Genomic DNA, 12,276 nt, shown 5'->3' on the forward strand with positions numbered 1-12,276 from the left:
CTGTAAAGATAATTTTTTTCAAGCCTTTAATGTGGCACCTTGTCAAGTGTTTCTGAAAATCCAGGTACACCAAATTTACACCCTTACCCTTATCTATATAAGCAGCAGTCTCTTTAAAGTATGTATAAAAATTTATAAGACAAGATTTTCCCTTAGTGAAACCATGTTGACTATCCAAAAAAAATTCGAAACTTTGTTAAATGACTTTGCGAAGAATCTTTTTTCAAACTTTTCCCAAGGCCTATAATTACTGGGACAATTTTTATAACCTTCCTTCAAAAGAGGAGTAACATTAGCTAACTTACAATCCTCTGGTACCTACCCACTATTTAAGGACTTACAAAAAAAGTAGTAAGTGGCTCACATATTCAATCCTTAACTTTCTTCAAAAACCTTGGGGAAATATTATCTGGCCAAGGATGCTTATTGTTATTTAAACTTCCCAATTTTTTTTTAACATGCTTAGAATTAATGTGATCATCTTGTTCGATCTTGTTGCCATCTATCAATTGTTCAAGATGTGGAATATTGCTTAAATCTTCATTAGTAAAAACTGAAAATAAAACAATTTAACAACCCTTCCATCTTATAATCATCAGATATGAGCCTTCCTTTATCATCCTCCAAAGGTCTTATCCCATCCTAACATTTTATTTACCCTTAATCTATTTAAAAAGATTCTTACTTTTAATTTTTACATTTTCAACCAACCTTTTTTATGTCCTAATATGACCAACTTTCTTGATATTCTATAATCTTCTAAATCTCCTGTCATACCAATCAATTTAAATTTCTTAAATATGTGATGCTTTTCTTTAATTTTATCTCTTATACCCTTTGTGAGCCAACCTGGTTTTTTACTTGCAGCCACCATTTTCTTTCTATAAGGAATATGTTTATCTTAAATATTTAGAAATTTTCCTTGTTTGATCAGAGTCTCCAAGTAACTCAGCTGCCCAGTTCATAACAGACAATTCTTGTCGCATCCCTTCAAAATTTGCTTTATTAAAATTTGTAACCAAAATATCATTATTCTTTATCTCCATATGCAGCAAAACATCAAACTTAATAGAGCAATGATCACTTTTACCCAGATGTTCCCAATTTCCACCCTCTCAACCATTTCTGTATTAGAAGTTAACATAAATCTAAAATAGCATTGTTTCTAGTAGGTTTGCCAACCAAATATGATTAAAACCATCTTGAACAATTACCAAAAACCTTTCTCCCTCATGGTTTGACTAACATTTCCCAATCTATATGCCTGAAATTAAAATCACCCATAATTATGAACTTATTAACACCTGAAATCTTAATCTTGCTGTAAAGTTTCTCATTAATTTCATCAGTATCATCTGGTGGTCTGTAACAAATCCTCACTAAAAGCCTTTTCCCTTTATGTTTGCTAATAAAAACCCAAATGGATTCAGTCTCCTTGCTGTTATCTTTAATATCCTCAACTTCAACAGGATGTAACTCACATTTTGCATATAAAGCCATTCTTCTCCCTTTCTTTAGTACTGTATTCCTATTAAATAACATATAACCCTGTATTTCAAATAAATTTGTCATCTAAATATTCTACATTTAACCTTGTGTCAGTTATTCTCATTATATCAGAATCCTCCATTCCTACCAGTGCTCTATGGTCATCTGTTTTATTTCTTGTATTCCTTGCATGACAATAGTAACAATTAAGCCTACCCTTAAAACTACGTCTATACTAATTTTCTATGCTAATTTTTTTTTTACATCTTATTTTTTTGCATTTAGTTTAACCTGCTCCTCACCACTGTCTAGTCCTAGTTTAGAACTTCCCTTACAGCTGAGTTAATAGCCCTTGCAAACAAGCTAGCCCCTATCTTACTTAAATGTAAACCATCTTTTCCAAAAAGCTCCTTTCTCCCATTAAATTGATCCCACATTTAGCATTTAGCCCGAGTGACCTACTTATAATTTCATCCCCCACAATTAATTCTTGGCAGTATCCCTAACAAAATTAAGTTATGGCCCTTTTCTTGAAATGCTTTTATCAATCCTTGTACTTATTAATTAGCTCTTCTGACCTACTTTTCCCTACATCATTAGCCCCTATGTGCACAACAAAAGCTACATCACTGCTAGCCCCTTTTATTATATCTCTTACTCTGTCAATTATATCCTCCACCTGAGAAGCATAATCTAATTATTTTCTCCCTATTTACCCCACATACTATCTTATCCACATACCTTGTGAAAGAATTATCTATAACTATAACTGCCTTAAGTGGATCATTCACATCCTTTTCTGTCCCTTTTGTTTTTCTTCCCTCCAGTAGTTCCTCATCTGCACAAGTCAAGGGCTTAAATCTGTTGCTTAATAGAGTATGTTCATTACAATTAAATCCACTACTTTTAGCCCTAATAGTACTCTTTCTAACTTCCTGACAGTCATTTTTAGCTGATAAATCCCTTACATTTAAAAGCTTAAGCTCCTCTTGAAATCGTGCTGCTATTTCCCACAGTCTACCCTTCTATTTATCTATTGCCTCTACATTAATTATGATAGCCTCTAACTACTTCAGTCTGCAAACTCTACCAGCAAATTGCACATCTTCACTGCTAGCTTTATTAAAAGTACATAACAGTCCTGAGTTCCCAAATAAAACCCACTTATTGCACCCATTACATCTAACAAACTGTGAACACTTAATTTAAATATGCAACACTAAATACCAGTAGCCTATCGACAACACTGATAAGCCTAACATTTGAGAATGAAATATATTACAGTATTTTATCACAATGATATGATAACAGATGCTTCATTTGTGATATAATCACTGTAATTTTATCCCTTTTTAGATGATAGAAATGTTGCAGGATAACTTCAGAAAAGTTGAGTATATGACCTGACTTTAGTAGTTTACTATGTACAGTAATGAAAATAATTTATGGAAAACTCAAGAGATACACATAAGGAACCACAAAACACAAATAATGGCAACTATGTGGTGAAGTTATTGATGCACAAAACATTGTCACAGAAAATAGAGAAGAAAAGCAAATAATTTGTACAAACTAGTATTTTGTATGTGAACTCTACTTTGCACAAGAAATTACACCTTGTTTTGTGCTGCCATATGGTTTACCAGTGTAGAATATTGTTCAAAATATTCTGTGTTACTTCACACAGTTCAGTCAAACTGTTTGGTCACTTTTTGACCTTCCCATACAGCATCAAGAATGTTCATAGTGAGTGGCCAGGTGGTTAAGGCACTCGAATCGCAATCTGAGGGTCGCGGGTTCGAATCCCCGTCACACCAAACATGCTCGCCCTTTCAGCTGTGGGGGCGTTATAATGTGACGGTCAATCCAACTATTCATTGGTAAAAGAGTAGCCCAAGAGTTGGCGGTTGGTGGTGATGACTAGCTGCCTCCCCTCTAGTCTTACACTACTAAATTAGGAAAGGCTAGCACAGATAGCCCTCGTGTAGCTTTGCGCGAAATTCAAAACAAACAAACTTCATAGTGAGACTTTGTGCAGGCCAAGTTGGTGTTCCATTAACCTCTTTTCCATCAAGATATCCTTTTAGTTCATTTTCTCTATCAGTGCTTAGGAACATTGTCTTGTTGGAATATGAATATCTACCAAATGAGTATAATTTGACATGATGTATCAGAATCTTCCTGTACTTGCCAGCTGTCGAAGTGCTATCAGTTTTGTATAGATCACTGACACCATCGGTTGAGATGCAGCCCAAAACTTGTACTGCTTCTCCACCATGCTTCACTATAGATGTTCTCCATTGACTTTGATGCCATTCTTTTTTCTACTGTCAAAAATTGTTGTTGATTGTTGTCAAAAAATTTGAATTTGCATTCATCTGTAAGGAGCACACATCATCAGCTTTGTTTCTACAATGTTTATGGTCCAATGCCTATTTCAACTTTTCGGTCTGATTATTCAACAGTAGTTTTTGAGCAGCTACATATCAGTTCAGACAACTTCTTGCTAATGGGTATCTTGCTGTTCTTGAGATAACATTCAAACTTGTATTTTCAGCAAGGTTATTAACAAGATCTATATTTGTCTATCATTTATCTTGAGAGAACATAACTTGAGATGTATATATATATATATAGAATCATATTTAGAGATTTTTGATTTTCTATTTCATCTGCTTCTGTTATTAACAAACCAGTATTATATATGCTCTCTAGGGTCTTGCATACAGCTCCAACTAAAACATGGAGTCTTGGCACAAGTTCTCACATGGAGTATCCTTCATTAGCTAAAACGTTGATTTCTACACACTTGTGTGGAATATTGTCTCTGGGAGCTATAACTAGGTTGATACTACTACTACTGGGCATAGTATGACTGCCTACACCTTTATAGGCTTTATACTGGTGTGAAACTTTCTTATTAGTTGGATGACAATCAATTAAAGTGTGAACTATCAACACAGCTGTATTCTGGTGCAGCTTCTTTTCACACAATAAAAGATGGCATTCCTGTAATATTTACTCTTTTTACCTTTTTATTGACTGTATGTTTAGTGAAATAAAGTATGCATAGGTTTATATATATATATATATGTATATAATAATTTTAAAAAAAGTAAGTGCAAAAATCAATTGTGTTTCAACAAATATTAATTTTTGTATGATTTTATATGTTTTAGATTCAAAGTAATAGTTTTAGTACGGCAATCGTTGAGAAGAGATCACTTGTTTTGGAAGACATAAAAAATGTGAGTAACAGTAATTTTAGAGATTTTTACACTTGGGTGTCATATCTTAGTAAAAGAAAAAAGTTTGTGTATATAAGTATTCTCTGAAGAGAACAATTGGCCAGTTTAATAACAAAAATTAAAAATAGGTAAGAAAAACACCAACCAAAAACATGCGTATATTTAGTAAGTTACACATATTGTTTGAGTGTTTTGAAAAGTATGAGTAAAAAGTAATTAAGAAAGAAAGCATAATACAAAAAGTTAAAATATTAAAACAAGGAGAAAAGAGAACCACAAAAATTATTGCTCTCTATATTTCATTTCCTTATAATTAATATGTGCTTATTGTTTATTCATTATTTTTCCTATTCCCTTCAGATTTGTTTTTATTCCTTTCTAACACACATTATGAGTCAATGAGAAGGATATTGTGGATGTGTGTGAAGGGTTCAATGTATATCCAGTATTACAGGTACCAAAAAAGTGATTGCTCTATCAAAAGGCCATTGATACAGCAAACTCAGAAAGCCATATTTTTCAAGATAGTTACACCTACGTCTGTAGAACGTAAGCCTCAAAGATGCAAATACTGGGAGGCTGATCGTGCAATTATTGTACATATCATGATATGATTCATCAAAAAATAATAATATCAACCTAAAACATGATCCTGATTGAGTAGGAATCAAAGGAAAATATGTGATTTGACGATTGCAAAAGAAGTATATGCCCTGTGGCAATTTTAGCTCCCTCTATTAATCAAGGGACAGATAAAGGGGGGGGGGGGGGGGAGTGGGCAAACTACTGTACTCTAATATTACTCCCCTTCTTGTATTGGGCCTTAGCTCTGTCAGTGTGATGCTGTTCCTTATTCTTCTCACTATGAATCTTATCCATATAACATTCTAGCTCTTCTCTAACTAAAATACAATGTAGTGATACTCTTCTCCTGCTCACTTAACCCATACTGCTTCTCACTATCATCATTGTTGAGTTGTGCTGATGTCATTCTTTGTGAGAGGAAGTTCAAGATCACTGCTTTATATTTCCTCAGTAACTGAGAAAAACTGTCCATTCCTGTTCTTTCTATTATTTTTGAGTTTTGTCTCTAATAAATAAATAAATAAATAGGAGTGCAGAGGTTTTTGTTTGCAAACACTTGTGTGTGGACCCATTCGCACTGTACAGCTTTCATTTATTATTGTCAAATGTCACACCTGTAGCAAATTGGTAGTCACTGGCTTCACAGCTGACTGTTCTTTATCTCTCCAGCTATGTGGATCTTATTGTGTTTGCTTTTAATGGAGTTTCTTGTATATGAAATCCTTCAGAAATCCCAGTCCTAATACATCCAGTAATCTGACTGTTTCTTTTTTTTTGCTCTAATCACCTTCTATACAACTGTTTTTTCCCTGAAGGTACCTTGCTTATGCAGGTGTTTGCCAAATTTTGTTCTTTGATGAATCTCTAGGTTCCGTAACATAGCCTCTCTTGAACCCTAGTTTCACCTCCGTAATAATGCCATTGTGATCTCATGTACATCAACTTTATTTCAAGCACTTACTCCACTTATACATCTTGCTGCTGCATAAAGTTTTGATGAAGTCTCTTCTTTAGTCATTTCCATTGACAAAAACTGTTGCAAATCACAGAGAAATGCTTTATTACAGCAGAAAGACAATAATACCTTTCCTTCAGCGAAGATGTGGCCACTTTAGTGTTTTTTGTCAGGTTGTGGGTGGAGAGAAGTGAGTTCTGTGGTAATAGCTCCTCGACTATTGTGATTAAGGAAGTGTTTGGGATTTTTCAGTTCCAGATAAACGACATTAAATGTGACCTTAATCAATACATACTAAATGGTGTTAAGAAATGAAGCATATCAAATAAAATTTCCTCTATCAATAAATTTCTGAGTCAACCAGAACACTTACAATATTTCATCTCCTGGAGGTACACATCCAGTATTTCCTCAACCCTCTTGCAAATATTACACAATACAAAGTGTCATAGGAGTAATCATATGGAGTTTGTAAACTCAATAACTGCAAAGAACTGGAGGAGAGAGATGGAGAAATTTTTTTACTAAACATTACCCAAGGTCATTGTGTTATTGTAATACAATACCTATAGCTTTCCTCTCAAAGCTAACGTACCAACATTCAAACTTCTTTGTGTAAGAAGACTGCAGATTGATACCAAAAAAAACATCTACACTGGAGAAACATGTACAAAGCAATGCATCATCAGAAATTTAGTGCAGAGTGGCAAAGCATAACTAGTTTGGCTTGATTGAAAACTGTTTATAATGAAAGGAATGAACTGGATAATGATGAAGATGATAATGAAAAGATATGCAGTACATTGAAAATAGTGATGATGATGAAGAAGATAAGGCTGTAGAATGTAGAAGAAGAGAAGAATATGAACTTTGAGCTGTGATGCAGAACTGTGAAATTGATGATAATGAAGAACAGAGCTGCAGATTATTGAAGAAGAAGAACAGGGGAGCTGCATGAAAATGCATGATGCAGAATGGCTTCCTAATAAACCAGTTTACATTGGTAACTTGTTGTGAGCCAAAGAGTTAATGCTTGAGATAAGTGGTTACAGAGTTGACTTTTACTAGCCAGACAGCCATGATCAGAAGAGTAAGAATGTTTAACTTTTGAGAGATATAAAACCACTATGACCCATAGAAAAAGGCACAGCAAAAGGCTCCTCAGTTCAAGACTTACATATTTCTATGTTTTATTCCAACTTTTATGGATGATGTGAGGACCTTACTTTGTTACCAAATATTACACAGTTTGTCTGGCTAAATCACAGATTCATTGTCAGAATATACATGTTACAAATAGATAAAATAAAAATATCACAGAACAATATGCATAACTTGAGCAAGAAATACATTTGACTTTGTATCAACATAAAGAATATTTCTTTTCAAAACTACATGTGTAATTCTTTGTGCAGATTTAAGTTTTCATAATTATATTCATAGGTAATGATAACATACATCCTTTTTGGTAATTACAAAACTATAAATACAGTTTTGTTGCTCATTCAGTACTAAAGTAAGATTAACATTGATGTTATGTACTTAAAATGCATTTTGATAGACAGTTGTATTTGAACTGTGAAAGTTTATACAATAATATTTTTGTAATAAGTCTTTCTATGCACAATATTGAATAGTGAAAATATTTATAGATAAATAAAACTAAAATAACCATGTAGATAGCATTTGAAACCATCTTTAGTTTATGGTCTGCATTACTGTGCTTTTCTTCTTTCACTTCATTAATCTCGATTCAAATGAATGACTATACGTATCAGCATTTAGTTGAATGTATGATTAAGTTTTGTAAATAGCACACTTGGTAACTATTAGAACTGCAATACATAATAATTCTTCAGGATTGGTTAGTATATATATATGGTAATTCAAGTTCATTTAACAAATTATTGTTTTAATGTTGAACTCTGATTTTCAATACAATTATATTATAAAGGTGAAAAACTTTTTTGCAATATTTATAATTTAGTTTCTTTAACATGTGCTAGAATTATGAACATTGTGGATAAATGTAAAGGTTTTTTAAGTGGTTAATTTTTATTATTCAAATACAGAGCATTATGCACAATATAGAAAGGTAATGTTCACTTTTCTAGGATCACCAGGACTTTCTTCAGAAGTTGCTGGGATATCAACCGGACACATTATTGTGTGTACCCATCTTGCATCCTAAAGACAGTGACAAAGTCATTATCTTAGCTAATCTTGTAAACAAAGAAAGGTACTGATTTAAAGATTTCCATTTTGAACTGTGATTTATGTATAGTTAATGTTATAAGATCATCAGGAATTAGCAGCCATTTTGGAAACATGCATACTCTGGGCAAGAAGGCATAGACGTAACTTACATGGGGGCATGTCTCCCACACTTTTTCAAGGACTATTTTTTGATAGAATACTCTCATGCATACCCCAGCTACAGAAATTGTCCTCCCCAATTTTGAAACCAAAGCTATGCCACTGCAAGGAGGATTAAATTGGCATATACCTTTACTAAAAAAAAAATTCTCAAATTTATTTTATGTGTCATCACATCCTATATAAGTAGATTTTTCATACAACGGAGAAGAAACTGAGGCTAATGTAGGTGAATTTTGTTATGATAAAAAAAAAAGACCTGATATGAATTAAGTTTATGTAGTTCTTTGATATAGAAGAATGCAAATATCAGTATTGCTTTATATTTCATTGTAGGCAGCAACATTTTTCATAGGAAGTTTGCTTTCATTAAGAATAAGTGGTTATAAAAAGAATATGATCTCTTTTTAAATCTAAGATGTTCCGTGAAGGTGTTTTAATCTACTGGATATTTGAAAATGTTTTATAATCTAGATGTCACATTTATGTCCTGTTGAACTGTTAAATTGCAAAAAGAAAATATTTGTCTGATAACAGATATTCTGAGAAATTGTTAAATAAAATTGCTTTGACTGATGACATATGTGTTTGCTGTTTATAATCCAAACCATAAAGATCTCAAATGTTATCCAAAAATGTGTGTACTTTTCTTTGACATTAGTTATCTATTTGATTTAACTATAGAAGTGTAAGTACACTGAGCAATTTTCCATTTTATTTGTACACACACTTTGTACCTATACAGTGTTTTGAGCAAAAACACAAATTTAAAACTTTGTGAGGTAGAATTACCTGGAAACTTGTTGTTAATCGTATGTACTGCTGTTAAGAAAAAAATTACAAGAAATTACAGTTATTGTTTAGAAAACTTATTATTTCTTTATCCTGTATGTAAAGCAAAATAATTTCTTTAAATATTTACATAATATCAGTTTAAATAACCTGGTTGAAATTAACATTATTTATTGTTGTAAACAGCTTTGAATTATATCACTGGTAATGAGAAAGGTTTATAGTCTTAGTTTTAATAAAACCTTTAGCTTTCTAGAGGAAGATGAGGAGATGGTAATAGAATGTTTCTCAGCTGTAGTACCTTTATTGCTCATGACTCAGGCTTACGAAGAAGAAAAACGTCTCAGAGAACAGTGCCAAGTAAGTTACAGCAAGTTTTACACATCATCAGGTTGTAGATAATTATATTTATAAATAGATACATAAGAATAGTATAGTTGATTTTATGGGCATCCACAGAAATTTTTCCACGAAGGGGTTGGGGATTTTTTGGGGGGGGGGGGGCAAAGTAGTGTGAAATTGTGAAGTGAATAAAAAAAACTTGTAAATTCATATACATATGCTGAATGAATAAAGAAATAATTAACGTTTCTCATTTTGCCTCCCACCCACCCCTACAGATTCCCATGGTTGATTTTTAGTTTCACTCTGTGTGTATAACTTATTCAGATTGGAAGTTATTATTATCAGTGGCGCTTTTACTGCATCACCTTTTTATAGTATTTGAGAACACATTATTAAAATGCCAACATTTTATACAATCAATTTTGTAAGCATATATGAAAATTTCTTTGTAATATTTTCATATTCATGTTACAACAGTGAGTCTCCAATTTCGTCATTAAAAGTATTATAAAAACACTTTTATCATTCATCAGTGTTTTAAACTATGACTACTTCTATATACACATAAATCAAGGCAGAACTTCCACATCTACACTCCTTATGTGTTTTGCCCATTACTTATGTCTTGTATTCATTTGCAATATATGTACACTTTGGATTCTGGGCTGTTTTCCTTCAATTACTGCAGCAATATTTAAAGAGGTATAGTTTTTTCATAATAAATCTCATTTATGCTGCTATCATTCAAAAATGGGAAATGGTTTGATAATTCAACACAAGCTCTGCAATAATGTCTTATTATGCTGTCTAGAATTATATAGGTTGAAGTTCGTGTTCAAAGAATAAAAAAAGTGATATAGTGTGTAATTGAGATAGGGGTGGGCAATAACTCAATTAATTACCTATGAGCATCAATTAGTGTCACATAAAATAATCATCAGTTAATTGAAATTACAATTAAATCAATTAATGTCATCAATAACTCAATTAATTACCTATGAGCATCAATTAGTGTCACATAAAATAATCATCAGTTAATTGAAATTACAATTAAATCAATTAATGTCATCAATAACTCAATTAATTACCTATGAGCATCAATTAGTGTCACATAAAATAATCATCAGTTAATTGAAATTACAATTAAATCAATTAATGTCATCAATAACTCAATTAATTACCTATGAACATCATCAATTAGTGTCACATAAAATAATCATCAGTTAATTGAAATTACAATTAAATCAATTAATGTCATGAAAATGATTAACTAATCACAATTAGTGTTTCCAATTATAATTGTATTCCAAGCATCCAAGTATTTTGAGAATAATCAACTAGAAAGTTCCACTAATCACCCACCTCCAAATCCAGATAACAATAGATACAGGGATATTAATAGAACTTCTTGAGATAAAAAAAATCTATTAAAGTCATCATTTTTTTAAAAGTAAAAATAATATAGCATACTTGAAGATGTTTTTTCCCTATTAATAATATTATGTTTTCTTATTTCTGTAATGTTAATAAAGCTTAACCTACTTAGACTGGTTAAGAACATCAACATTATTAGTAGTAACAGAATGCAATAAAATCACTGGAGAATTCTGTGAGGTCAGAGAAGCTCAGTAGTGTAAGAGTTAATTAATACTGATGGGAAGGGAGTTGAAACTTGCCTGAAGGCTTGCAGAAACCAATCCTCCTTAGTACAGTTTTATTACTGAGTCATTTAGATATAGTGTATACTGTGACCTTTTCATATAATGAATTTTCAGGACCAGTAAATTGCTTATTTGTAGGCTAGAGTCCATTGCATATAAATGTGTTTGTTTTATATATACATATACACATTCAAAAGTAATTCTTGTACACACCTTAGTAGCAATAGATGGAGAATAGCTAATCTGTACTGAGTTTATGCTATCACTGTGCAATTAGCAATTCAACTATACACCTGGAAAAAAGTTAAGCACCCCCAAATATTTTTCAGGATTGCTTATTGAAAATAAGGTTTAATTTTCATGATGTTGAGCAATGTTCATAATTTCAAACATAATTTAAAGGTGTGACATTTAAATCAGGCGCGTTTTTTTCCCCACGTGCAACTTGCTCCCTTCTTCACGTCCAATATGCACTATTTTCTCGTGCATCAAATCCGTATTTAAGTCCCGAATTTCTGAATGCAAAATCATTTTAAGTAAGAATGGCAAGAAGACGATATCAGAGGCGCAGAGATGGCAAATTATTGGCATGAATTCCGCTGGTATGTCCTACAAGGCGATAGGTAGACAGCTTGGCTATCATTACACAGTGATGTTAAGAATGTTAAGGACCGTCCTCGATCTGGTCGACCATCTGTAACAACCTAACGTGAAGATAGGAGCCTTGGTAGATTGGTCAGACGAAATCCGTTTGCAACAAGCACCCGTCTTAATAGGCAGTGGTTACCTGGTCGTAATCTGTCAACCAGAACAGTAAGAAATCGTT

General features: G+C 32.5%; 1 protein-coding gene across 2 annotated transcripts in view; it reads left to right on the plus strand.

Moving 5' to 3' along the window:
• The window catches only part of LOC106470164 (cGMP-dependent 3',5'-cyclic phosphodiesterase-like), a 53,753-nt gene that overhangs the window by 5,912 nt on the left and 35,565 nt on the right, over nt 1-12,276 (plus strand). For both annotated transcript variants that reach the window (XM_022398744.1, XM_022398743.1), the window contains exons 6-8: nt 4,668-4,736; nt 8,391-8,515; nt 9,693-9,804. In XM_022398744.1, coding sequence (XP_022254452.1) covers nt 4,668-4,736; nt 8,391-8,515; nt 9,693-9,804 — 306 coding nt within the window. The remainder of the gene's footprint in view (nt 1-4,667; nt 4,737-8,390; nt 8,516-9,692; nt 9,805-12,276) is intronic.

This window comes from Limulus polyphemus, unplaced genomic scaffold, assembly GCF_000517525.1.
Source record: "Limulus polyphemus unplaced genomic scaffold, Limulus_polyphemus-2.1.2 Scaffold3853, whole genome shotgun sequence".
Taxonomy (NCBI): domain Eukaryota; kingdom Metazoa; phylum Arthropoda; class Merostomata; order Xiphosura; family Limulidae; genus Limulus; species Limulus polyphemus.